This window comes from Trypanosoma theileri, assembly GCF_002087225.1.
Source record: "Trypanosoma theileri isolate Edinburgh chromosome Unknown TM35_Tth_37_V1, whole genome shotgun sequence".
NCBI lineage: Eukaryota > Euglenozoa > Kinetoplastea > Trypanosomatida > Trypanosomatidae > Trypanosoma > Trypanosoma theileri.
In genome coordinates this window covers 215,148-240,318 of record NW_021639879.1, presented here as the reverse complement: position 1 = coordinate 240,318, position 25,171 = coordinate 215,148, and the positions used below count along the sequence as shown (strand labels likewise).

The 25,171-nt window shown below is 37.5% G+C and overlaps 14 protein-coding genes across 14 annotated transcripts; all 14 read left to right on the top strand.

The window, feature by feature from the left end:
* Positions 1 to 216: 216 nt before the first annotated feature.
* TM35_000371920 (folylpolyglutamate synthetase) lies at positions 217 to 1,659 on the top strand (the record flags this gene model as incomplete). Its single annotated transcript, XM_029029492.1, has 1 exon — positions 217 to 1,659. One exon carries the CDS (start codon positions 217 to 219, stop codon positions 1,657 to 1,659), a length of 1,443 nt encoding a protein of 480 aa, XP_028879285.1.
* Positions 1,660 to 2,088: 429 nt separating this feature from the next.
* TM35_000371910 (putative chromatin binding protein) lies at positions 2,089 to 3,597 on the top strand (the record flags this gene model as incomplete). Its single annotated transcript, XM_029029491.1, has 1 exon — positions 2,089 to 3,597. One exon carries the CDS (start codon positions 2,089 to 2,091, stop codon positions 3,595 to 3,597), a length of 1,509 nt encoding a protein of 502 aa, XP_028879284.1.
* Positions 3,598 to 8,050: 4,453 nt separating this feature from the next.
* Positions 8,051 to 8,959, top strand: TM35_000371900 (fibrillarin; the record flags this gene model as incomplete). Its single annotated transcript, XM_029029490.1, has 1 exon — positions 8,051 to 8,959. One exon carries the CDS (start codon positions 8,051 to 8,053, stop codon positions 8,957 to 8,959), a length of 909 nt encoding a protein of 302 aa, XP_028879283.1.
* Positions 8,960 to 9,426: 467 nt separating this feature from the next.
* TM35_000371890 (putative cullin-like protein) lies at positions 9,427 to 11,556 on the top strand (the record flags this gene model as incomplete). The annotated part of the gene is made up of 1 exon (XM_029029489.1): positions 9,427 to 11,556. One exon carries the CDS (start codon positions 9,427 to 9,429, stop codon positions 11,554 to 11,556), a length of 2,130 nt encoding a protein of 709 aa, XP_028879282.1.
* Positions 11,557 to 11,821: 265 nt separating this feature from the next.
* On the top strand, positions 11,822 to 12,415 carry TM35_000371880 (uncharacterized protein; the record flags this gene model as incomplete). Its single annotated transcript, XM_029029488.1, has 1 exon — positions 11,822 to 12,415. One exon carries the CDS (start codon positions 11,822 to 11,824, stop codon positions 12,413 to 12,415), a length of 594 nt encoding a protein of 197 aa, XP_028879281.1.
* Positions 12,416 to 12,687: 272 nt separating this feature from the next.
* On the top strand, positions 12,688 to 13,041 carry TM35_000371870 (putative pre-mRNA branch site protein p14; the record flags this gene model as incomplete). Its single annotated transcript, XM_029029487.1, has 1 exon — positions 12,688 to 13,041. The coding sequence occupies one exon, from the start codon at positions 12,688 to 12,690 to the stop codon at positions 13,039 to 13,041; it is 354 nt and encodes a 117-aa protein (XP_028879280.1).
* A 325-nt stretch (positions 13,042 to 13,366) lies between these two features.
* On the top strand, positions 13,367 to 14,617 carry TM35_000371860 (AP-2 complex subunit mu; the record flags this gene model as incomplete). Its single annotated transcript, XM_029029486.1, has 1 exon — positions 13,367 to 14,617. The coding sequence occupies one exon, from the start codon at positions 13,367 to 13,369 to the stop codon at positions 14,615 to 14,617; it is 1,251 nt and encodes a 416-aa protein (XP_028879279.1).
* Positions 14,618 to 15,079: 462 nt separating this feature from the next.
* On the top strand, positions 15,080 to 15,838 carry TM35_000371850 (putative exosome complex exonuclease RRP41A; the record flags this gene model as incomplete). Its single annotated transcript, XM_029029485.1, has 1 exon — positions 15,080 to 15,838. The coding sequence occupies one exon, from the start codon at positions 15,080 to 15,082 to the stop codon at positions 15,836 to 15,838; it is 759 nt and encodes a 252-aa protein (XP_028879278.1).
* Positions 15,839 to 16,196: 358 nt separating this feature from the next.
* TM35_000371840 (putative RNA helicase) lies at positions 16,197 to 19,058 on the top strand (the record flags this gene model as incomplete). Its single annotated transcript, XM_029029484.1, has 1 exon — positions 16,197 to 19,058. One exon carries the CDS (start codon positions 16,197 to 16,199, stop codon positions 19,056 to 19,058), a length of 2,862 nt encoding a protein of 953 aa, XP_028879277.1.
* A 372-nt stretch (positions 19,059 to 19,430) lies between these two features.
* TM35_000371830 (putative GTP-binding protein) lies at positions 19,431 to 20,846 on the top strand (the record flags this gene model as incomplete). The annotated part of the gene is made up of 1 exon (XM_029029483.1): positions 19,431 to 20,846. One exon carries the CDS (start codon positions 19,431 to 19,433, stop codon positions 20,844 to 20,846), a length of 1,416 nt encoding a protein of 471 aa, XP_028879276.1.
* Positions 20,847 to 21,537: 691 nt separating this feature from the next.
* TM35_000371820 (bromodomain protein) lies at positions 21,538 to 22,242 on the top strand (the record flags this gene model as incomplete). The annotated part of the gene is made up of 1 exon (XM_029029482.1): positions 21,538 to 22,242. One exon carries the CDS (start codon positions 21,538 to 21,540, stop codon positions 22,240 to 22,242), a length of 705 nt encoding a protein of 234 aa, XP_028879275.1.
* Positions 22,243 to 22,510: 268 nt separating this feature from the next.
* On the top strand, positions 22,511 to 22,993 carry TM35_000371810 (uncharacterized protein; the record flags this gene model as incomplete). The annotated part of the gene is made up of 1 exon (XM_029029481.1): positions 22,511 to 22,993. One exon carries the CDS (start codon positions 22,511 to 22,513, stop codon positions 22,991 to 22,993), a length of 483 nt encoding a protein of 160 aa, XP_028879274.1.
* A 269-nt stretch (positions 22,994 to 23,262) lies between these two features.
* On the top strand, positions 23,263 to 23,664 carry TM35_000371800 (uncharacterized protein; the record flags this gene model as incomplete). Its single annotated transcript, XM_029029480.1, has 1 exon — positions 23,263 to 23,664. One exon carries the CDS (start codon positions 23,263 to 23,265, stop codon positions 23,662 to 23,664), a length of 402 nt encoding a protein of 133 aa, XP_028879273.1.
* Positions 23,665 to 23,927: 263 nt separating this feature from the next.
* On the top strand, positions 23,928 to 24,692 carry TM35_000371790 (uncharacterized protein; the record flags this gene model as incomplete). The annotated part of the gene is made up of 1 exon (XM_029029479.1): positions 23,928 to 24,692. The coding sequence occupies one exon, from the start codon at positions 23,928 to 23,930 to the stop codon at positions 24,690 to 24,692; it is 765 nt and encodes a 254-aa protein (XP_028879272.1).
* Between the last annotated feature and the right edge of the window lie 479 nt (positions 24,693 to 25,171).

The following is a 25,171-nucleotide window of genomic DNA, read 5'->3' as shown; positions in this document are numbered from 1 at the left end:
AAAAAAAAAAAAGAAAATAGTAGTATTAGTGTATATGATTACTATTTACTGCGCAGTCATTTCTTTTCTTTTTCTTCTTTTACTCCTTCATTTTGCTATGGTCTTTAGGAGTTGTCTCTCCTATTTTTTGTATTTTACTCTTATTAGTAAGTTTCCCCAATCAATCACTATCACTATCACTATCATTATTAGAGGAGCCGTGGGGGCGTAGTGTTTATGAACTCTTTATCCCCGTCTGCTGTTGGTCGAACCTTTGCGGATGTATTGCGTAGTATAAATATATTAACTGGTGGTAAACCCAATCCCTGTCCAAACAATTTGGAGGCGACAATGTTATTACTGGATCGTCTTAATATGCGAGGCCATATGGAGAAACTGCGATTTGTACATGTGGCAGGCACCAAAGGGAAGGGAACAACTTCAGCATATACCTCTGCGTTATTACAATCATATGGATTGAAGGTTGGACTCTTTACATCACCTCATATTGTGGATGTTCGAGAACGTATTATGGTGAATAATGCTCTTTTATCAAAGGAATTATTTACGCGATACTTTTTTGAAATGCAAGATCGCTATACAGAACTTATGAATTCAGAAAGTCAACTCTCTCGTGATATTGCACAACGGTCTAACTTTTTTCGATTTATGTTTGTCCTTTCTCTACATATCTTTGTAGAAGAGGCTGTTGATGTGGCCGTGATGGAAGTTGGTATGGGTGGACGTCTTGATGCCACAAATGCTATTTCACCGGATGTATGCGTCATTACAGCGTTGGGTCTTGATCATACAGAAATTTTGGGGAATAGTATAGAAGAGATTGCACTGGAAAAGGCTGGTATTATGAAACCTGGTGTGATTTGTTACACTGCCCCACAAAAAGATCATCTTTCTACTATTAAAGTACTTGAAATGTATGGACATAAAGTAGGAGCTCCTGTGGTGGTAGTGGATGAACATACATTACCCATACGAAATTGGCCTTCTCTTGCGATTGGAGGTAGTCATGCTATTGAAGATTCCAAATTGGCGTTACTGGCAGCCAGACGTATTGCTGGGATTCTCCCTACTTTACCATTAAGTGAAGTGGAACGTAATGTATTACAAACTATGACTTTTGCAGGTCGTTCGCAAGTACTTCCATTTGGTGGTGAATCTAATGTTATTTTTTACTTGGATGGAGCTCATACGTATGAAAGTCTACGGGATTCTACCCATTGGTTTATGGAAGAGAGTTGCAGGGTTTCTGGTGATCCTCATCCACGAAGAATACTTGTTTTCTACACCTCTCGCGATCCTCATTATGTGTTAAAAGGATTTATGCCGTATGTGAGTGGATTTTGTAAAGTTATTGTGGCTCAAATATTTAATCCTCGAACTTCCACAGCCACTGCGGCATTAACGGCAGAAGAAAGAGCAAAGAAAGAGATGGTATCTACTACCGAATGCTGGAGGGAACTCTATCGTGAAGTTCCTTGTATATCTTGTACAGGACCATTTGATTCAATTCAGGAACTTATTGATTTATGTAATGTTACTGTAAATGAGACGGAAGATACCTCAAAATCTCCGCAAATATTTATTACAGGTTCTTTTTTCCTAGTTGCAGATATAATGAATTTGATTATCGCGAAGAAACAAACCTCATCCTGTGATTAGAGAATAATGGATGGTAATAATAATGATAATAAAGACACAATAAAGTAAATGGAAATGCTGGTCCTTTTGGAAATACAATAGTGAGTTTTATCATCATCTCCTGCAACTCAATTTTGCTGTCACTCCTCTCCCTGTCTTTTCTCCTATTGTTTTTTTTTTTTCTTTAATTCTTATCGTTCCATCGCTCGAAAGTAAATATATACAAAAAAAAAAAAACAGAAAAAAATCATAAACATATAAATGTATATATAATCTTGGTTCTTGTTCTTGTGTTTTTGGTGGTGGGGTTTTCTTCCTGTGACATCTCTTTATTGATTTCTTTTTTTTTGTTTTCTATCTTTTCATCTTGTTTTATTCTATCGGATAGAAATAAAAGAAATAAGGGAGTGGGGAAAGTTATTTAAAAAAGAAAAAAAAAAAAAAGAAAAAATGGGTCCCTATGTGGTGCTTGATGTACCAGTGAATACCACGTCTCTATGTGAAAAGACGACAGCACTTCTTGATACTTATACCGCAGAGGGTGATACTCTTATAAAAGTGGTACGTTGTGCAAAACACTACGGTGCCGCATTATTTCGTACTGGTCGATTGGTCTTGTTAGCACCTGAGTCTGAAAAGAAGCATGGAACTAAAATAGAAAGTGGTGATGGTATTGTTTGTGATGTTGCTGCAGGTGATAATCATATTGTTTTCTGTAAGGATGATGGAACAGTGTTTTCTTTTGGATACAGTAATAAATATGGACAATTAGGTGATGGAACCGTCTGGGAGAGTTACTTTTTAGAGAAATCTAGTAATAGTAATGATAATGATGATGATGATGATGATGAATTGCCGATATTATCTCCTCCACGTAAGATTAACGGATTTAGTCTTGGTAAAAGGGGTAATGAAGAGGGTGATGTTGTAGAGGGAAAACGAATTTGTGTACCTGTAATTGCTGTAGCTTGTGGTGCTTTTCATACCTTACTCTTAACAAGTCAGCGAAATTGTGTTTATGGTTGTGGTCTTGGTTTAGAAGGACAACTGGGTGGAAGCCGACGTCCATTATTACAACCATCATTTAAATCTATTCATCTTTTATTTGGATTACCTATTAAGCAAATTGTGGCTGCAGGAAAACATTCTTTTGTTCTTCTTCAAACTGGAAAATTATTCGCTTTTGGTGATAATACATCTGGACAACTTGGATTTGGTTCTACACATTCTGTTACTACTCCAACAGCTGTTAATTTTTCAGTTACCGGTTCAAATGAAAAGAGTAAAAAAAAGAGAATAGATGCTTCTACTCTTAAAGGGTTAAGAGCTGCATGGGGAAGTGCAGAAAGTATGTATTTTCCTTTACGTGTTGAACGGTTAAGTCCAGAATTAGATCCTGATGAACCTTTTATTGTGTCTATTTGGACTTGTGCTAATAGAAGTGTTGCTCTTGCTAATACAATGGAATGGTTCTCATGTGGTCTTCCATTATCTAGAGCCCCTTGTGAAAAAGGTGGAAAGATTTTACGCAAGAGAATGGATAGTTATGGTCCATTAGGACGTTGGATGGGTCGTAAAGAAGAAGCTGCATTTTTTGGAAAAATGCAATGGTCAGAAAGGATTGCCCTTTCCCTTGGTATTAGTCATTTTCCTTTATTATCAAATGATGGAGTCTCCTTTGATGAGATTATAGCTTCCATTTTTGTTTTTTGTACGAACCATGCCGTTTTTATACTTATTCCCAAAAATGAGAAGGAAAACCAGACATTTTTATTTGTTGAAGGGGAAGCCAAAAATGTCTATTTAGTTGATAAAAATGGAGATCAATCACCGTTAGAACCTACTGTTTTGGCCGAAAAACTTATTTATGATCACAAAGTTGATGATGATTCTTCAGAGTACATTCTTCCTGAAGCTCATTCTATTTTTCTTTCAGAAAGACTTTTGGTCGCCGTTTAAAAGGCGGATGTATTTTTATGCAAACGTATGTATCTATATATATATATATATATGCCTTTCTTTCTTACAATACTGTATTTGTGTGGCGTTTGTTGATTTCTTTTTTTTTTTTTCTTTCACAGTGATTTGGGATCTGGTGGCCGTTGCGGTTGTCAGACTCATTTTTTTTCACTTTTTTCCAAATGGAGGATAAAATTTTTTTTTTGTTCTTTTTTTTTTCTTTTTCTTTTTCATCAGGGAAACACACCCCCAAGAAAAGGGCAGAATAAAAAAGCAAAAAAGCAAAAGGTAAGGAAAATGGTTCGGCCGGCCGCCCCGTTTTTATTCCCCTTTCCCTTTTCCTTTTCCCGGGGCCATGGGGGAAGGGCAGCCCCACCGCCCAACAGAGGAGCGGAACCCCCGCGCCAAAAATCCCCCTTTTCCGAGCTTCAAGAGGAGGAGGAGGGGGAAGTGGGGATCTAACAAAAAGAAAAATCCCGGCAATTCGCGGGGTTTTTGGTTTTTTTTTTTTTCTTCTTCCAGGGTTTTTCCAAAAGGTAAAGAAAACAAAAAAAAGAAAAGGAAAGATTTGAAAAATATCGTGTGTTCATGTATTCGAACCCAGTGATATTTTTTCTGGAAATTAAACATTAACAAAAGAACGATTCTCTCAGGATCGCGAATTTGAGGCATTCAGACATATAAAATATTTAATTTTTTTTATAAAATAATATTTTTTAATTTATTTAAAATAAAAAAATTTATCCGGATAAGCTTTGCGCAGGGAGGTGTGAACGCAAGATCCTTCGGTGATTGTTCACAAGTGCAAATACTATATCCGGTACTCCTTCGGGGAAAATTTGTCACCCACCACGGGCGGGATAAAAAAAAAAAAATTTTTTATTTTTTATTTTCGTTTTGTTTTTGAAGGATGAAAGAGAGTTTACTGAAAAAGAAATTAAAAAAAAAAAATACAGACACAGACAGAGAGATAGAGAGAGAGAGAGACGCATCAATCTATAGAAAGAAATTCTTTTCACTAAAAGTTAGGATGGGTTTGGATTCAAAAATGACCAACGCAAAGTGTGTTTGGATAGAAAATGAAAAATTTATTAATTTCATCAATCCTTCACGATAAAAATCAACCAAGAGGATTTTAAAAGAAACCCCACCCCACAAACACACACATACACACCCAGAAAACGAAAACCAAGTCAAATTTTATTTTGATAACGTGCATTCCTTTTTTTTTTCCACAACTTGCGAAAAGAATGATCGAGTTTTACTGTTGTTTTTTAGCAAATTTTTTACAGGGGGTTCTAATTTTTAGGAAAATGAGTTTTCTTTCTAATCTCAGAGTTTGTCAATCGTAAGTTTCTGAAAAGCCCACCCAACAACCAAACCCAAACCTCTCCGATCGGGGAGCGGTTTAAAAGGGGCTTCCCAGCACTCTTCCATTTCGTTAGTTTCTGTTATGTATTTAGAAAATATCAACTTTAAAAGACTGCGTAGAGATATGTGACAGAATCTTAGAACTTGTATAAAGAAATATAGAAATAAATATTTCTTTTCCTTTTTATTCTTTTTTTAAAGGGGGAGTAAAGCTAGGGGGTATTCTTTTTTAAATCCAATCCCTTCTTGACGTTTGGCTATTGGAAGGCGTGCTAGGGGACATTGCGTCTTGTTCTTTCGGTGGGGAAGCCTTGGGCCAAACAGTGCCCTCTTCTATATCGCTTTCGGGGTTCATAAGTAATAAATGTTAAATAGCGCCGGATCCCGCTGCGTTATGATTGTGCAATTTTTTTTTTTTAATTTGAAGAATGTTCTAGGGCATGCGCGCCGACTGCGCTATCATCGTCATCTTTGGTTTCTTTTACAAATTTCACATTTTTTGTGAATGCTTTAAAGGAAGAAGCAAATGGACCCATTTTGGATGGTTAGCAGTTATGGTATTCCTTTGATAAAAAATTTTGCATTTGGCCGCTGGGATAACCCAGAAAGGTAAAATAAATTCTTTTCCACACTATTTACTGGATTCTATCCAATTTTTTTGCCATTCGATCTTTTCTCGGAAGAATAAATATGAATTTTATATAAACAGCCACCTGCAGCATACTAATACGGTAAATCCCAGAAAGAGAGGAGAAAAAGAAAAAAAAACAAAAAAAATTATTTTTTTTTCATTTTATGGGAGAATTGAAAACCCCATACTTCCTTTTTTTTTTTCACCAGTGATTTGTAATAATAATGGGGATTTTCTGGAAAAATTCCGAAAAACCAAGGCCACTGGGGGGATCGAACCCCCGACCTCCGTCTTACTAGGACGGCGCTCTGCCATTGAGCTAAGCGGCCACGGTTTTGGTATTCAAAAAATTATATAATTACCTCTTCTCTCATAACTTCTACTTTTTTTCTTCCTATAGACTATGGGAGGGGGGAGGGTAAAAAAATTTATATAATATATATATATATAATTCCTTTAAGTGTCGTTCAAGGCGCAGTTGGTCTAGTGGTAGAATTCTCGCCTGCCACGCGGGAGGCCCGGGTTCGATTCCCGGACTGCGCATTCTCTTTTCGAACTCCTTAACTTCATTATTTTTTTCTCCTCCTTTTAATTGTTAAAAAAAAAAAACACACAATTTATTTTTTATATATATCATGGGGTTCCAATTCTTGGAGATCAAATACAGGGTTTGTTCTTTCTTCTTCTCTTTTCTTCTTTGCGGTGGAAGTAAGACTAAGATTATTCTTTTTCTGTTTTCCGAACCAACCATTCCCTAGACCCTCCAATGCGGAAAGGATCTGAAGAGGGAAAAGAGGTCTTAAAATCTTTAACTACGTAAGTTCTGTCCGGAGAGTTTTCTGGCAGAATAGAAAATTTGATATTTAATGCCTAGCCTTCACGTTTCTTATAATGGAACGTTCTTGTTGGAATTATTGGGAACTTTATCGAATATATATATATATATATTTGCTTTATTTATTTGTTTGTTTTCTTTTGCCGGGGTTGGCTAAAGTAGCGAGCGTATTTCTTTTTTTTCTTTTAGTTCGTTTGTTTCTTGTTTTTTTTTTTCCTTCTAACGGGAGGTTTGCCCTCTCGTCTTCCCGCCCTTTTCTCATCGGTCTCCCCCACCCTCCAGGGATGGTCTGGGAAGCGGGTCGGGAGGTTCGGTTCCCCTGGCGGCCAATCCTTTTTCGCAAACTGCGGTTCCGACCTCTCGCTTCGCTTTCTCCCCCGGGTCTTCGTTGTTTTCTTTTCGTTTTCACTTTCCTATTTTTCCCGTCCGCCGCTAGGGGCGAAGGAAACTAAAAAAAAGAATAAGAAAAAAAACAAAAAAGGGGGCGGGGCCGGGAGCCGTTTCCGCGGGTTTCCTTTTTCCGGGGCGGGGGCGCGGCGGGGAACGCGGCCGGCCTCCGCCTTCCCGATTTTTGTTTCTTGTTTTTTTTTTCTTCTACAGGAGCCTTCGGTGGTAATGTTCGTTTTTATTTATTTATTTTTTTTTTTTTTATCGCCCGTGTGATTTTCTTTACCGGGCGTTACCTGTGAATGCGGGATTTGCTCTTCTTAACTATGTTTTATTATTATTATTCTTTACCGTTGCGGTCTCTGGAAAAGAGACAGAAAAAGAAAAAAAAAAACATAATTAAGAAGAGTAAATCTTAATGAGTCATGCATTTTATTTAAAAATAAATACTCTATTTAGTTTCACAATATTTTTTATTTCTATTCTTCTTTATGGTGGAATGGGACGTCTCTGAGGAAAAGGATTTGTTTTTATTCTACAGCATTTTATTCAAATATATATATATATATATTACTTTATTTGTTCTTTTTTTCTTATTTTGTTTAATCCTTTTTTTTCATATTTTAGTGTTCATTCTTTTGAAAATCAAAGGATCTATTAAAAATGCAAGATAAAGTGCAAAAAAAAAAACAAATAAAAACAAACAAACAAACAAACAAACAAACAAAGGAAAGTGAACCTTAAATATAAAACCAAGTGAGAGGGAGATTTTACAGTAAATGAGGTAAGAGTTGATGCAACTGTTTTCTTTTTTTTTCTTTTTCTGTGAGTGATATTGAAATGGAAATAGGGACCAAAAAGGGAAAACTAAGTGTATTCTTTTTTTTTTTTTAATTTACCACTATGTTTCTTTTTTGTTTTCACCTTTGTTTGTTTTCACCTTTGTTCTTTTTTTCTTTTAAGCTTAACATTGTAGTTTGTGTTCTCTTTTTCTTTTTTTATTTTATTTTCCACATGTTTTTTTTTTTCATTGTAACCTTGTTTGAGTGATTTGATTATTTAAAAAACATTTACAGTGAAATGTTTTTTTCTTTTTTTTTTTTATTCTGGTAATTAACTTTCTTCATGTCTCTGTATATTATTTTTCCTTTATTTTTTTTTCTTTTCTCTTTTTTTTTTTGAAAAAAAAAAAAACAAAATAAATAAATTAATATTAGGGTATTAGCACCATGCGTGGAGGATTTGGGCGTGGAGGTGGTGGTCGTGGAGGATTTCGAGGAGGTGGTGGTGGCAGAGGTGGTGCACCAGCTGGACGAGGCCGTGGAGGCGGTGGTGGAGGAAGAGGAGGAGGATTTGGACGTGGAGGAGGTCGTGGGGGACGAGGAGGAGGTCGAGGAGGTGGTGCAGGAGCAAAGGTGGTTGTAGAACCACATATGCTTCATCCTGGCGTCTTTATTTCCAAGGGAAAGGCCGATTCTCTTTGCACACTAAACATGGTTCCTGGTATTTCAGTATACGGTGAAAAGCGAATTGAGCTAGGAGCTGTTCAAGGAGGAGATGAAAAGAAAGAATATCGCCTGTGGAATCCTTACCGTTCTAAACTTGCAGCTGCAATTTATGCAGGAGTGGGGAGTATTCACATGAAACCTGGATCTAAAGTTCTTTATCTGGGAGGAGCAAGTGGTACAACTGTAAGTCATGTAAGCGATCTTGTTGGACCTGAAGGTATGGTATATGCGGTAGAGTTTTCTAACCGAAGTGGTCGTGATCTTGTTGATATGTCTAAGAGAAGACCTAATATTGTACCTATTATTGAAGATGCTCGTTACCCTATGAAGTACCGTATGCTTGTACCTATGGTGGATTGCATTTTTATGGATGTTGCCCAACCAGATCAAGCACGTATTTTGGCTCTTAATGCCCAAGCATTTTTGAAAAATGGAGGTCATTATGTGATTTCTATTAAAGCAAACTGTATTGATTCAACATTGGAAGCTCCTGTTGTCATCGCATCGGAACTTAATAAACTAAAGAAAGATCGCCTAAAGCCGTTAGAGCAGGCTTCATTGGAGCCATTTGAAAGAGATCACGCCGTCGTGGTTGGTGTCTATCGCTCTGTGAAGAAGGCAACACAATAATAATCGTTCTAAATTAACTCGGAATCATATTTACAAGCCTGAAAAAACAAAAAAACAAAAAGAAAAAGAAAAAAAAAATACTGAGACGAGAAAAAAAAAGAGTAAAAAAAAAAAGAATGGGATAATCAGAAGTACTTCTTGAAGGAAGAGTTAAAGTAAAGTAAGAAAAAGAAAATAAATCGCCTTCAAATCAGAAGAATACACAAACTGATTATACTCGATAAAGCATATACTGTGCCTATTTATCTATTTGTTTTGTTATTTTTTTCGTTCTTTCTTTAACTCTATCTTGTTTTGTTTTTTATTATTATTCTTAATATTATTATCATTTTTTTTTTCTTTTTCTTCTTTTCTTTTTCTTTTTGTTTATTCTTTTTTTTTATTTGGTGATTTCCTAATAAATTAAAGTAATAAAAGAAAAGAAAAAAGGAGCTCACACACACACAAAAAAAAAAAAGGCGATAGTAATGTCTCTAGGTTCACCAGTATTTTCTTCAGATCCATCACTTAAGGAAAATTATGATATAATTAGTGAGGCAATTAATGCCATTTTAAATAAGAGGATGTCAAACTATTCATTTCAACAGATTTATCATTCTGTCTTCAATCTTTGTCAACGTAAATGTAGTGCTCCCCTCTTTGATCATTTACTAGGAATTCTTTCTGCTCAAGTAGTAAATATTCGTGATCGATTACTAAGTTGTAATGAAGAGACATTTCTACAAAATCTTAATAGTGAATGGAACGCCTTTAGTGGTTCAGTTTTGGGTATTAGCAGGGTCTTGTTATACCTTAACAACAACTATACAAGGAATGGACAAACTATTCAACAAATGGGAGAAAACCTTTTTTCTACATTTGTACTAAAAAATCAAAATATTTCAGAAGTTTTAATACAATGTGTTAGAAAAAGTCTTTCTTCTGATACCGTTTCTCGAATGGCACTTAGAGAAATAAGTATAAAACTTTGTAAACATTACCGAGATACACTTTATGAACCATATATTGAAGATCCACTTATTACTGTTTTAAAAGAAGAATATAGAGTTAAAATGAATGAAATGCTTAATAAAATGGATACAAATCAGTATCTTATTTGGGCACTTGATGTGATTGAACGAACTAAATTAGATGTTTCTGCTTTGGTAGGTGAAGAAACATGTCAAAGAGTTGAGCAAAATCTTGGATTATTACTAATAAAAGAAAATACTGAAAAATTACTTTATAGTCTTTCTGGTGGTGGTACTGAAATGATTAGAGATATGGATATAAAATCATTAGGACGTTTGGTAATGGCTCTAGAGAAAGTAAATGAAACCGAAGCATGTTTAAGTATGCTAATTACTACTGCAAGAAAAATGGGAGCGGAATTATTAAATGAAAAAGATCATGAATTTCCTGTAGTTGCAGTAGAAAAAGTTTTGACATTAAGAGAAAAATTACAAGGATTAGTTGAAAATCTTTCTGGAATTCCTAAAGGAGATAAATCACCTGTTGTTCAAGCTATTACAGAGATAGTTAATGATAATAGTGATTTTGCTGAAAAACTTGCTTATTATTATGATGCAAAGATTAAATCACGACCTCCTAGGGAAACTTTAGAAAAAATTGCAGCAGATACTTTTAGTTTATTTCGACTTCTTAGATCAAAGGAAACTTTTGAGCATATTTTTAAATTACTTTTAGCAACAAGATTAATCAATTCTAAACCAGATTATTCTTTTACAGATGAGTTTTTTTTAATTGAAAAACTTCGAAATGAATGTGGAGATTCAGTAGTAAATCATCTTGAAATTATGATGAATGATGGAAAAGTACGAGAAGAAATTAATAAAGGATTTCTTTCTTATGCTTGTAAAAAGAGAGAATTACCTTTAGATTTTAACGTTCTTGTAATAACTTCTGGAGTTTGGCCAGAATATACAAATTTATCTATTGATCTTCCATTGAGTATGCAATCTTGTATACAATTATTTCGAGCATATTACCTTCCACATTATAATGCCAGAAAACTTTTATTTCATAAAAACCTTGGGACAGTGTTTTTTACATTAAATCATGGAAAAAAATATGAACTTGCTGCCCCAACAGCATTTGTTAATACTATTCTTTGTTTTCAAAACCGTGAAAAAGAGGAACGTCTAACTCTTCAACAAATTTGTTGTGCCACAAAATTAGTTGAAAGTGATGTTTTACCTCAATTAGAATCTCTTTGTAGTATGGGATTAATTACTGTTGAACTTATCAACGGATCTCCAGTGTACATTTTTAATCAAAGTTTTACAAATCACAAAACCAAACTTCGAATACGAGCAACAAGTGGAAGTAAAGCCATAGAAGATCATACAGAAGAACGAACTCATCATGAATCTCTAGAGAGTTCACATTCATCAAAACTTCAAGCAGTTTTAGTTCAGATAATGAAGAAAAACAAGTTTATTGAGCATTCTGAATTATGTAATCGTGTTTTTGAGTTCCTACAGGGAAAGGGATTCGTACCAAGTATGACTGATATTAAAAAGTCTTTAGAAACCCTTATGAGTAAAGGGTTTATTTCCAGAGGAAGTCGTCCTGATACATATGTTTATGAAAGCTAGTCTTTTTTATTTTTATTTTATTTTTATTTTGCCAATTAGTGACAGATTTCACTACACTGGTTATTTTAGTTATATATATATATTTTTTTTTTTTTTTTGTTTTTTTTTTTTTTTTTTTTTTTTTTTTTTTTCTGGGTTTATCTCTTTTATTTGAATCCTTTCTCTTTTACCCCACCCCACCTTTTTTTTTTCCTCACATGATACAGTGTTCATTTTTCACTCAATTAATATATATATATATATATAAAATAAAATATCTACTTATATGACTCGGGATCCTTTTCTTGGGACCATATTGAAGGAAATATCTACTTCAAAACTCTGGGTGATAGTCACTTTTGCTATTGGAGCCGTTTCGTTTTATATTCTATTAAAGAAACGTAAAAGACAACAAGCACCCCCACGAAGGAGAGAAGATTCTTATACCACAAAAATAAATTCATCTTCGGTATGGAATAGAATTCATCAAGACCTAAAAGGTAACGGTGTATGTATTTCCTGGGAGGTTCTTACTGATAATGGTGAGTGGAGGGAGGATGGGAAAAGGGCCCTAGAAACACTTGCCACCCATATGGATGTTTATTTAATGTGTCAAATCAAAAGCGAAGAGGAAAAGAAAAAAATTCTTTTAATGGTAGCAGATATTAATGGACTTGTACGACACAAAATTCTCTTCTGTCAGACCGGAAAAGGATATGAGGCATTTTGTCGACAAATTAAACCGGGTTTGGTGATTTTGCACGATGAACCACTAGCTTCGTTTTTGAGCACTGTTCTTCCCGATGTTGTGCTTGTGGGGGGAACCTCTCCAAAAACTACCGTTACCTCCCTATCTACTGTTCGCGAATTATTATCATAAGTCGAAAAAAAAAAAGAAATTACGAGGGGAGGTTGGATCAACACATCGCAAACAGAACATAGAAGATAGTTCGACCACAAAAAAAAAAAAAAAAAAAAAACAGAAAAAAACAAAAACAAAGCTGACACACTCAATTATATTACTATTGATTATTTACTTATAAAATTTTGTTTAGAAACAACATACTTTGTCATCCTTATTTCTTATTTATTTATTTATTTTATTTTTATTTTTTTGATTAATGATAAGTTAGTGTAGTGTTCTCTAGATCAATGTCGGATGAACGTATTCTTCTAGTAACCGGAATTCCCACAAAGCTTTGTTGTGGAGAAGAGCTATACAAAGTATTTGGAAGCTACGGTGCAATTCAACAGCTCCGCATAGGGAGTGATAGCTGTACAAAAGGTTGTGCCATTGTTGTATATGAATTATGTGAATCGGCATCTGCTGCCCTTGAGGCATTGAATGACTTTAAAGTGGATAAGGATAGGTTCCTAAGAGTTTCTGTATATGACGAAGTGAGAGACCGTAAGGCACTAGAGAGAAGAAAGAGGAGACGGGAGATGAAGGCGGAATATAAACGAAATATAGCGGGTGATTTTGTGGCTGGTGAAGAAGGAAGTTAAATAAATCTTCAATACAGACCACGATGACTCAGGCGAAAAAAAAAAATGTTCATGTGGGCGTCTGTATCTATGTGGAATGAGTGAAGTGAAGCTGTACTGTTTCTACTACGATTCGTACTAGTGCTTATTATTATTATTATTATTATTATTATTATTATTATTATTATTATTATTATTATTATTATTGTTATTATTATTATTTATGGTTATTATTACTCCTGTGGGAGCATATTATTATTTATTTATTTATTTCTCTCTGTACTCTCATGCTCTTTTTTTTTTCTTTTTCTTTCTTCGCGCTACTTCTCTTTGTTTCCCCAGTACAATGATAGGTGTTGTAATGTTTCTAGACTCCAGAGGGGATGTGATCCTTTCACGGAGTTTTCGTGATGGTTACAGCGTACGAGGACTTGCTGAAGAATTCCGTAATCAACTTATCTCTACCAAGATGGTAGATCGTAGTCCAATTAATATCATAGGTAATTTTTGCTATGTACATGTGGGATTTCGAGATTTATATTTAGTATTTGTATCCGATGGAAATGTTAATTGTTTTGTTTGTCTTCAGTACGCAATACAGCTCCTGGATATTTGTTTTGCTTACTTTGAAAGTATTAATGAGGAAACTCTAAAAGAAAACTTCATCGCATTGCAAGAGCTTATTGATGAAAGCATGGACTTTGGATATCCACAGACTACAGATGCGGGATTACTGAAATTGTTTATTGATGAAAAAGGAGTTGATGTAGGTTTAATTAAAAAACCACAAGAATCTAGTCAAGTGACATCAAGAATAACAGGAAAAATGCCTTGGCGAAGAGAAGGTCTTTGGTACCGTGCGAACGAATTATTTGTTGATGTTATTGAAGAATTAAATGTTTTGGTATCTCAAACCGGAGAAGTTTTAGAAAACAGTGTAGCTGGTCGAGTAACAGTAAAGAATTTTCTTTCTGGTATCCCTGAATGTCAACTTGTTTTGGGTGATGAAATTTCTGTAGAAGATGCTTTTTTCCATCCATGTGTGAATCTTGGTACAGATCAAATGATAACCTTTACTCCATTAGATGGTGTTTTTTTGCTTATGCGGTATCGTGCCAGTTTACGTTCCTCACCCCCATTAAAAGTTCTGCATGCACGTGTGAAGGAAGTATCCAAGACACGTATTGAAATTGAATTTGGTGTAAAGTGTGAAATACCTGAAAAGATGCGATGTGATGATGTGGAGATTCGTGTTCCATGTCCGCATAACACCGCAAGTGTGAAAGTGAATGTGGGAAAAGGTAATGTGAGGTTTGATGGGGTTCAACAGGCCATTATTTGGAAAATACCAACAGTCTCTCAGAAAGATGCGGAGATGTTGCTGGTGGCGGAGATTGTGTTACTTCCTCCTACACTTCCCTCCTCTGAAAAGGTCTGGTCACGTCCACCTATTAAGGTGAGTTTCACTACACCCTCACATGCCCTTAGTGGGTTTCAAGTGAAGGAGCTACGAGTGGAGGAGCCACTGTATAAATATACACCGACTAAGTGGATTCGTTATGCAACGACAACTGCTCAATACGAGTGGAGGTTGTAGTAGTTGTAGTTCTGGAGAAGGCGAAAAAGCAAAAAAAAAAAAGAAACAGTAAACGGGGAGGGGGAACTATGTGAAAAGAACAACAAAAAAGAACGAACGAACGAACGAACGAAACACTTCCTACTACTATTACTACTACTTTTTTACGTATATGTATATACGTATATATATATGTACTGTTTATATTTAACAGCGAAAAATTAGCGACCGTTATCAACTCCAGGCTTACCATTTTTTGATTGTCTCCACTTGAGTTTAATTCCTCTTTAACTAGGGGACACACCTTCTAATATATTTTTTTTTTCTTTTCCTTCTTGTATTCTACTTGATCCATATTTTGTTTTTCTTTTTTTTTTTGTTTTTTTTGTTTTTCTTTTTGATTACTTTATCCTCAACTGTGATTTCCCCACACCCAACAGTGTATATTCAAGACGTAGTGTGGTGAAGCGGGCTGGGGAGACAATGACGGCGAATAAAGAGTACATCAATGCTGCTGGACTGCGACTTGACGGTCGTCGGCCGCATGAGTCGCGGCGAATAACGTTGGAGTTTGGAAAAGTGTCGGGCTGCGATGGCTGCTGCACCGTCACGACGGGACTCTCGCATGTCTGCGCCACCGTCTACGGGCCTCGCGAGGTGACAAACCGGCTGGACAGCAAATATGATGAGACCATCATCACATGCGAGGTGGCGATTGCCGCCTTTGCGGGGGAACAGCGACGGGATCCGCAGCGAAAGTCAAGAATGGCAGAAGAAATCAGTGCAGCTGTGGTGGAAGTTGCCCGATCGGTGGTATTGCTTTCTCAGTATCCTAACTCACAGATTCACATATGTGTAGAGGTTTTACGACAAGATGGGAGTGATAAGGCTGCTTGTATTAATGCAGCTTGTTTGGCTTTAGTAGATGCAAGTGTTGCCATGCGTGATGTGGTCTATGCCCAAACTGTAGGGTTAATTGATAATGTAGATGTTGTCGATCTCACCACAGAGGAGCTTCGTTCGCAATGTACGTCGTTATGTATTGCTGTGAAGGGTCATGATACTTCCAGTATTGTGTGGATGGAGTCTAACAGTCGTGTGAGTTCAGAGACCATTATTCGACTGGTCACAATGGCACAGAAATCCGCCCAAGGGGTTTTTGAATCTTCCCTTCGAGGTCCTTTAGAGGAACACGCAGCAAGAATTCTCAAATTGCAAGGTAAGTTTGTTAACAACGAGTAACGTTTATATACACATACACACATACATTCACGTTTTATTATTATCATTATTATTGTCGAGTACAGATGAGTGGGTCTTTCTCTGCATATAATATATATTGTATTGTATGTTTGTGTAAGTTTGTTTCTCCTGATGAGTACATGAATCTGTTTGTCTGTGTCTGTGTGTGTGTGTGCGGGAGTCCATGTGTCCTTTTGTTTTCCACTTTAATAAATCTTGTTTCACTCTCTTTTTTCTTTTTTCTTTTTCTTCTTAATTCTTTTATTTTCTCCCTCTTCTTCATTTTTCTCTCTTTTTTTTTAAAAAAGTATAAAGGGAGGGAACACACCAAAGAAGAAGAAGAAGGAAAAACGAAGAAATGACAGGCACTGATGAACCAAGCGCCAAGCGTCCGCGCCGTGAGACGGCCCCAGCCATAACGTTCCCATATGAACTGGACACTTTTCAAAAGGAAAGTATCGATGCACTCGAGGATGGCGATAGTGTTCTTGTCTCCGCTCACACTTCTGCCGGTAAGACAACAGTGGCTCTCTATGCAATTGCCAAGGCATTGCGAGAGAAAAAACGTGTTATCTACACATCACCTATTAAGGCACTCAGCAATCAGAAGTTCAGAGAGTTTTCTGAGAAGTTTGACTCTGTTGGTCTCATGACAGGAGATACCACTATTAAGGCCGATTCGGATTGTCTTGTGATGACAACAGAGATTTTACGCAGTATGTTGTATAGAGGAACTGAGATGCTCCGTGAAGTGGGTTGTGTGGTCTTTGATGAGGTACATTATATGCGAGATAAATCTCGTGGTGTGGTATGGGAAGAGACCATCAGTTTACTTCCTGAAGGATGTCAATATGTATTTCTCTCTGCTACTATTCCAAATGCACGTGAATTTGCAGATTGGGTAGAGAGTATTCATCCTGGCACCAAAGTTCATGTTATTCACACTGATTACCGCCCTGTACCTTTACAACACTACCTTTATCCAAGTGGAGCTGATGGTATTTTCCTCATTGTGGATGAGAAGAGTAAATTTCGTGAGGATAACTTTAGACGGGCGATGGCCTCTATGGGAGCCGTGACTGGAGGGACATCGGAAGAAGGCTCAGGGAATGCCGATGCCGTAAAGAGTGGTGGTGGTGGTGGTGGACTCACACGTGGAAAACAAAAGTCAACGAAGAAGGGACCACAACCTATTATGGAAATTATTAAACTCGCGATGGATCATAACATGTATCCTATTATTGTCTTTTCTTTTGCCAAGGCAGAATGTGAGCGTAACGCTTTGGCACTTTCCAAACTTAATTTTAACAATACAGAAGAAGATGCACTGGTTACAGAGGTCTTTAATAACGCTATGGAGTGCCTTGCTGAGGAAGACAGAAAACTTCCAGCAATTGAACATTTACTTCCACTGTTAAAACGTGGTGTGGGTATTCACCATTCAGGACTTTTACCTATCCTAAAAGAAGTGGTAGAAATTCTTTTTCAAGCTGGTCTTGTAAAAGTTCTTTTTTCAACTGAAACCTTTTCTATGGGACTTAATATGCCAGCCAGAACTGTTGTTTTCACTTCCGTAAAAAAGTTTGATGGTGAAACCAATCGTTATTTGACAGGTGGTGAATATATTCAAATGTCTGGCCGTGCTGGACGTCGTGGTTTGGATCGTGTGGGTGTTGTGATTGCAATGGTGGATGAGGCTGTAGAGCCAGAAACACTTAAACAACTCACTGGAGGAGGTGCAGATGTACTTAACAGTAGTTTTCACCTTACCTATAATATGGTACTTAATCTTCTACGTGTGGAAGATGTGGATCCAGAGTTTATGATGCGACGCAGTTTTGCCCAGTTTCAACGATTACGTAATCGACCAGCACTTGAAAAGAGAGAAGAAGAATTAAAAAAAGAAATTGCATCTATTCATGTGGAACATGAGGATGTATTCCGCCAATATACACTTTGCCAAGAACTTCTCGCAAAGAGACGAAAGGAGCAAGAAAGTTTTTTAAAACAACCTGTTTTTCTTAAAAAGTTTACACACAGTGGTAGACTCCTTCGTATTCGACGTGCCTCTGATGGAGTAGATTTTAATTGGGGTATTTGTCGAGCCTTTCACGCGAAAACATCCGATGCCAACTCTCAAGATGCCTCTGCCTATTCCGTCGATGTCTCTGTTATTTGCCGTAAAGCCGATACCTCCCAACCCACATCTCTCATCCCTTGTCATGTCACTACATACACAACAAGTGATGCCGATCTCTACACAGTAACATTTGATTTTGCGGATATTGACAAAGTGGCTCGTTTTCGAGTAAATCTTCCAGCAGATCCCGATACGGAGTCTGGACGGGCACAGATGGTCCAAACACTGGCGAAACTTCACCGACAATATGGGGATGAAGTTCCACTTCTTACAAGTGAAGAAATGGGGGTAAATGATCCAAAGTATTCAAAACTGGAAACACAGGTAGAAAGACTAGAGGCACAATTAAAAGGGAATGAATTGGTTCAAAACCCTACAAAAGAATTGGAAGATGCCTTTGAAACTTTTAAAAAGCGGGATGCATTAGAGAAGGAGTTAAATGATGTTAGAGAAGAATTAAGTCAAGTGACAAGGGCTATTTTTTCGGAGGAACTAAAACAAATGATGCGTGTACTTCGACGAATGGATTATATTGATAAGGATAATATCATTCTAAGGAAAGCACGTGTGGCATGTGAAATTACCACCACTGATGAGAATGAACTTCTTCTTACAGAGCTCCTTTTTAAAGGTGTATTAAATTCAATGGAAACCGAAATGATTGTCGCACTTATGTCTTGTTTGGTAAACCAACACCGTACACCAGATAATTTCTCATTACCAGAAGAATTCCAACAACCATTGAAAGAATTAAATGAGATTGTAAATCGTATAGCAACAGTAAGTCTTGAAAGCGGTATCAAGCAAGAGGGTACAAGTGTTGAAAAGACAATGCCTTCATTAATGGAAGTAACATACTTGTGGGCAAAGGGGGCTAGCTTTGCAGACATCATGACAAAAACAGATGCGTATGAGGGAGATATTGTGCGAATGATGCGACGTCTGGAAGAGCAACTTCGGCAGATGGCTGGAGCTGCACGTTCTCCTGCTATTGGCAGTATTGAGTTACATGATAAGTTCCTCAAGGGTATTCAACTCATTAAGAGAGACATTGTCTTCGCATCCTCGCTCTACTTGTAATAAAGGACTGACGAGGTTTTCTTTTCTGTCACTGTAGAAAACGATGTTTCCTCCTTTACATATATGTGTGTGTGAATGTGTGTGTGTGTGTTTTTTGTTTAAAAAAAAAAGGCAATTTGAGTCGTATAAAAAATTTTTTCTTTTTCTAAAAAAAAAAAATCAAATTATTTTGCTCCTACTAGATTAGAGTGGGGTTTATTATTAAAATATATATATATATATATATATTTTATTACTGGATACTTGTAATAAACTTTTCTTTCTTCCTTCTTTCCTTTACAGAATGTTCTTTTTTCTTTTTTTTCCCATTTTTCTTCTATCTTCTTCTTAACAAAACAAACGAAAATAATATTATTTACAAGTTAAATTCGTATGCTGCGGGGCTGTACGTGCTTCCTTAGCAAACGAAATCATCCCTTTGTGGATGCGGTGAAAGTACTTCTCTCCAGTGGGGCCGGTGGGGATGGGGCGAGTGTGATGTCGCATGAGCACGGAAATGAATTCGCTGGTCCTGGTGGTGGAAATGGAGGAAATGGCGGTAGTGTAATGCTGCGATGCAGTAGAAAGTATACGGATTTATCCCACATTAAAGCTATGGGTAATCAAATTAGTGCCGCAGCTGGTAGTGTTGGTTATGCACGCACCGCACATGGTAAGAGAGGGAAAGATTTACTGTTGGAACTTCCTGTTGGCACGGAGGTAGTGGATGTGGACACCAATGAAGTGGTGTATGATGTGGATGAGGATGGTGTGGAATTGTTACTACTAGAGGGTGGTCAAGGTGGAAAAGGTAATGCGGCCTTTGCGAATAAATGGCATCACTCTCCTACAGAATCTACACGTGGATTACCAGGGAATACCATGTTGGTTCAATTTGAATTAAAAACTATTGCAGATGTTGGATTAATAGGATGTCCTAATGCTGGTAAATCTTCTTTGCTTTCTGCCATTAGCACAAGTAAACCAATGATTGCTCCATATGTCTTTACTACTATGCGTCCTTATGTTGGTATAATTCATGATTTATATGGAAATACATGTCGAGTGGCAGACTTGCCTGGACTTATTGAAGGTGCATATGAAAATAGAGGATTAGGACATCAATTCCTTCGACATGTGGAACGTACACAATCATTAGCGTATGTTGTGGATATGAGTACATCCTACACCCCTTCAGATGCAACAAGAATGCCAGAACCATGGGAAGTTGTGGAAACATTACAAAAAGAATTGGAGTATTATCTTCCTGGCTTAAGTAATAGGGCTATGATGATATTTGCAAATAAGATGGATGTCCACACGGATGAGAATGGTGTACTTCTCACTCACAAACTTCAGGAATTACAAAAGCGAGTGCATCTCCCGGTGTTTCCCATCTCCGCCGCACTTGGCATTGCATTGGGCAGTTCCCATCCACAGGCCGCGTTAACCCCCGCATTGAATTTCATGTGTGAGGAGGTCTTTCGAAAGAAGCGGCGGCAAACGGAGATTCGCAGTGCTCAGAAGCGCACGGAGGCTTTTGTACTCGAAAAAACATTCCGGGCGAAGCACACGGGTGTGTTTGCCCCGGCGGAGGGCCTCACAGACAACAACACCGGTGGCCTCTCACTTGTGGATCAACAACTCGGTACGTGCGGCTGCAGTGGATTGGGTGATAACTTCGATGGGTATCAGCGAGCCACCGCCCGTGGAAAACTGCATGATTATCGTGATTTGACCATGAAGGGAAAATACTGGTCACTCACACGGCAAAACGGAGAGAAGGTGGGTGGCGAAAAGTGGAAGTGAATATGGCTTTGAGAGATTTATTATTGAATCTTATTATTATTTTTCTTCTTCCTTATCAATTGCCATTCTTCTTCTTTTTGTCGTCCATTGTTAATGGTTTATGAGTGGGGTTCAGTTTGTTTCCCCCTTTTTTCTTCTTTGTTGTTGCTTCTCCTGATTTTCTACTTGATTTGGTTGCCTCTGAGAGGGAATCCTGCTATTACATTTAGCAGTTCATTACCTGTAATCTTTTTTTTTTTCTCTCTCTATTATTTTTTTTGTTTGTGTGTATGTGTCTCTGTATTCTATGTTTGCAGATGGAGAGTTGTGATAATGTATTCCTTTTCTTTTCATTTTCATTTATTTCTCAATAAAAAAAAAAAACATCATGAGCATCTCACTTTACACGCACAAAAAAAAGGAGAACGGAAAGCAACAATAGCGAAGTCATAAAGGAAATTGGGTGAAGTAGAGAGAGTATCTAAGCAGGGGAAAGCACAGAAACAAATAAAAAAAATAATCAAGGAAACTAACGCCACTCACAAAGGGTCTGAATAGGAGTAAGACACCTTACCCAGCTTCTCCCACGTGCAGAACACATCTACATAAAACAATACAGAACAGAATAAAAATAATAATAAAGAAGAAGGTGATAACTAATAAATATATAACAGCTTAACGTGAGGGGGAACAAGTAGAGAAGGGAAATAGAATGAGTAAACGTGAACGCGAGGGGACACTGGACAAGACCCGTTGTCTTGCCTTTGTGCGGCGTCTGTGGGATTTGGATGAACTCCGCATGTTCCACCACCCCGTGAGTACGGCTGAGCTGCCCGATTACCACAAGATCATTCGCAATCCCATTGATCTTTCTACTATTCGCCGCGAGATTGAGGCCGGCACGTACGCCGCAGACGCCGATGTGCAGAACGCCGTGGCGCAGATGATTGCGAACGCACTGGAGTACAACGAGAAGGGCACCGCCTGGCACCGGCAGGCCCTTTCCTTCCGAAGGGTCTACTTGGATCTCGCCCGGCAGTCGGGACTGGCCGTCGACGTGGACGAGGCGTACATCCCATCGCGGGCATTTAAGGATGATGAGTCGACACTACGCAAGGCAGAGAGGCGCAATGAGGAGAACCTCGGCGTCGTGCTGAAGGAACTTGAGGCGGAGAAGGAGGTGCCACTGGAGGAACTCATCGCAAAGTACAAGCGTGTGGAGAAACCCAATGGTGATAACAAGAGTGATGATGATGATGATGATGATGATGATGATGATGATGAAGACGAAGAAGATGAAGAAGACGATGATGAAGAAGATGAAGAAGACGATGATGAAGATGATGATGATGATGAAGAAGAAGAGGATGATGATGATGAGAATGATGATGAGAATGATGATGATGAAAGTTCGTGATATTTCGGACCGAGTTATTAGCGAATGGGTTTATTACAGAAGTGAAACGAGGAAGATGAAAAGAAAAGAAAAAAAATGACATTATGCACCGCATACATAGTCTGCTGTTGCTCTCTTTCTCTTCCTTACAGACTCTCTTTCTTCTTTCTTATCACCATTCAGGTGTATTATTTCTTGTTTTTTTTTGGAGTCTCTTCTCTACAATAATGACCATATTGTCTCTGTGTTTTTCTTTTTCTCTTTCTTTTTTTCTTCTTTTATTTCTGCTATGATGTTAACAGTAGGAAGACCTTTATATTTGGAAACTTCTGTTGTGATGGTCTCCCTCGTCCAAATCTATACTATTATACTGGCATTCTTTGAATTGCCTGCTGTCGTGTTATTACTTGTATACGACCAATCCGCTACTGAGGTAACTCCTTGGTTTGATAATGTGGCTCCACTAGGAAGGCGATCGTATGCATTCATGTATGCAGCTATACTTGTACTGATGATGTTCTCAAGGTTACTTTCAGTATACTTGCCAAGACACCGACTATTACAGGTTTACAACGCAATACTGCATACACTGGAGTTGCCACTCTATTTCTCATTGTTGTTACTAATGAAAAATCCCGTATCTCCAGTCTGTTACATCTTTTTGACTTTTATGGTGATTAATTGCGTTTTGTTTAGCTCTCAAGCATTAAAGGTACTTAAACTTGGGACCAAGATCTCTATACATGAGGAAGAGAAGAAGAAGAAAATGTGAATTCTTCTCATTATTATTATTAATTTATTTATGGGTCTGGGAAGACATATAGATTTAAATATCTCTGTACTTTATGGGTGATCTGGTTGCCTACGAGCTCTTGATTTAACATTTGGAATGGTTTCCATTATAGGTAATGTCTCACTTTTTTTTTTTTTGCATCGCTTTCTTTCTTTCTTTCTTCTTTTTTCCCCACACCACCCTTTCTTTATTTTTCTTGTTAATGATTGACGTAGTTACTTGATACAAAAAAAAAAAAATAGAAAAAAATGATGTTTATTCAATTGTATTCACTTATTGTAACTATATTGGCGGATCTTATCTTTCTATTCCGACTTTGCGTGCTGCGACAGACGCTCTCAGAGGCGACCATGGTGTGGTTTGACAAAGCTGCCGATAGCACACAAGGTTCATTACTTCTTTCTGTATTTCTTATCTATTTGGCACTACCAAAACTATTTCTTCTGTATGAACCACTCAGCCGTTGGATATTACTTGTAGCGGCAATTGGTGAATCTCTGCGAGTAGTTGTTTTCTCCGTGCTATTCAGTGAGTTTGAAGGGGCAACGGAGCTTAACACTTTTCTTCTCACATTATTTGCTCAAAACGCATGGCTATATTGGTATCACTGGTATACCACGTATAAAATGTTCTCCCGGCGATCCAAGTAGTCTTTGATGCTACGACCTAACGTTTGATAATTATCTTTTTTTTTTTTTGTTTTCACTCTGTTTTGAGAGATTCTTGTTTCTTCTTTGCTGCCTCTTTCTTTTCCCTTCTTTCCTTCGTCTTTTCATTTAAAAAAAAATCTTTTTTTTTTTTTTTATTCATCCTCTTTCTGTTTTACTTTGAAAGAAAAAATAAAAAAAACAACAAGCGATAACAGTAGGCGTAATAGAGAGAGAGAGAGTGGTATGGGTGGGACTGCACATCTATGTATCATCTCTGGAAGCTCGCGCTGAACCCCTTGACATCTGCTCTGTTGCTTGTGATTGTATCCTTCTTGCTATGCCATACTAGCGTGGTGACGAGTTTGGCTGTTTGTTTTGCCCTTGGGTTGTGTTATTACAGTATGAGTCCACGATTTCAGGCGAATTACGATATTTGGCGACGATTAGCACATGGACGTTCACATCCCGTTCGACTTGCTGACATGGAAATTATGACGGAAACTAGACCAATCGTCATTGTTTCTTTTTGTGAAAAAGGTATCAGTTGGTTTGATCACGCATTAATGTATGCAAACTCCGATTTTGGCCGATTTGGTCCTTGGGCTTGTTTCTGTCTTGTAAATCCGTTAACATCTTCTTTTCGTATGCCACTCGCACGTTTTGTATTACGAAAAATGGGTGGTATACTGGAGTATAGACGTGAAGTCTTTATTGATTTAATGAAACGTAGAAACCTTCATGTTTCTGTTATCTTGTATGATCAGTTTGTTGGGTCTAATGCTGGTGAAATGCCTGTACGACTTCAAAATAAAGGCATGTTTGGGGCTTTTTTGCGGCTGCATGCGTTCATTGTGCCTGCAGTGGCTTGTTGTGATGGGAATGTGCGGTTGGGTTCTCTTCTCACACCGGCCTGCAGTGGGAAAGTACCGGCGCCTTTGGAAGTGCGGAGGGCCGTGAAGCTGTTTGCAGAGGAACTGCAACGATTACATGTGGAGGTGTTTGATTCCGTGTTGGAGGTGGAGGATTAACGCTGAACAATGTTTGGATATGTGACATTTTTTTTTTTCTTTTTTTTCTTTTCTTCTTTTCTTCTTTTCCCCCTTTCTCTTCTTGTCTCTCCTATGCATACAATTGTTTGCAATGTGGGCCTCTATGCATGCTTGTGCTTGTATGCGGGGACAAGTGGAGACTAGTTTAGTGACTGTGGGATCTCCGGGTTGTACCTGTAGTTCGGTTATTTGCTTCTGCAGAATATTCCCACTTTTTTCTTTTTCTCTCTCTCACACTCACTCTCTTTCTTTCTCTCTCTCTCTCTCTCTCTCTATATATATATATATGTTGTTGTTGTTGTTGTTGTTGTTTTTATTGTTGTTTATCCTTGTTTCTGTGTCTCATTTCCCCTCATTCCCTTCTTTATTTTTCTTTTCCCCCTTCACACATTGCAACACACTCTCTTCCGTTTATATACTAAAAAAACAAACAAACAAAAAAAAAAAAAAAAAAACAG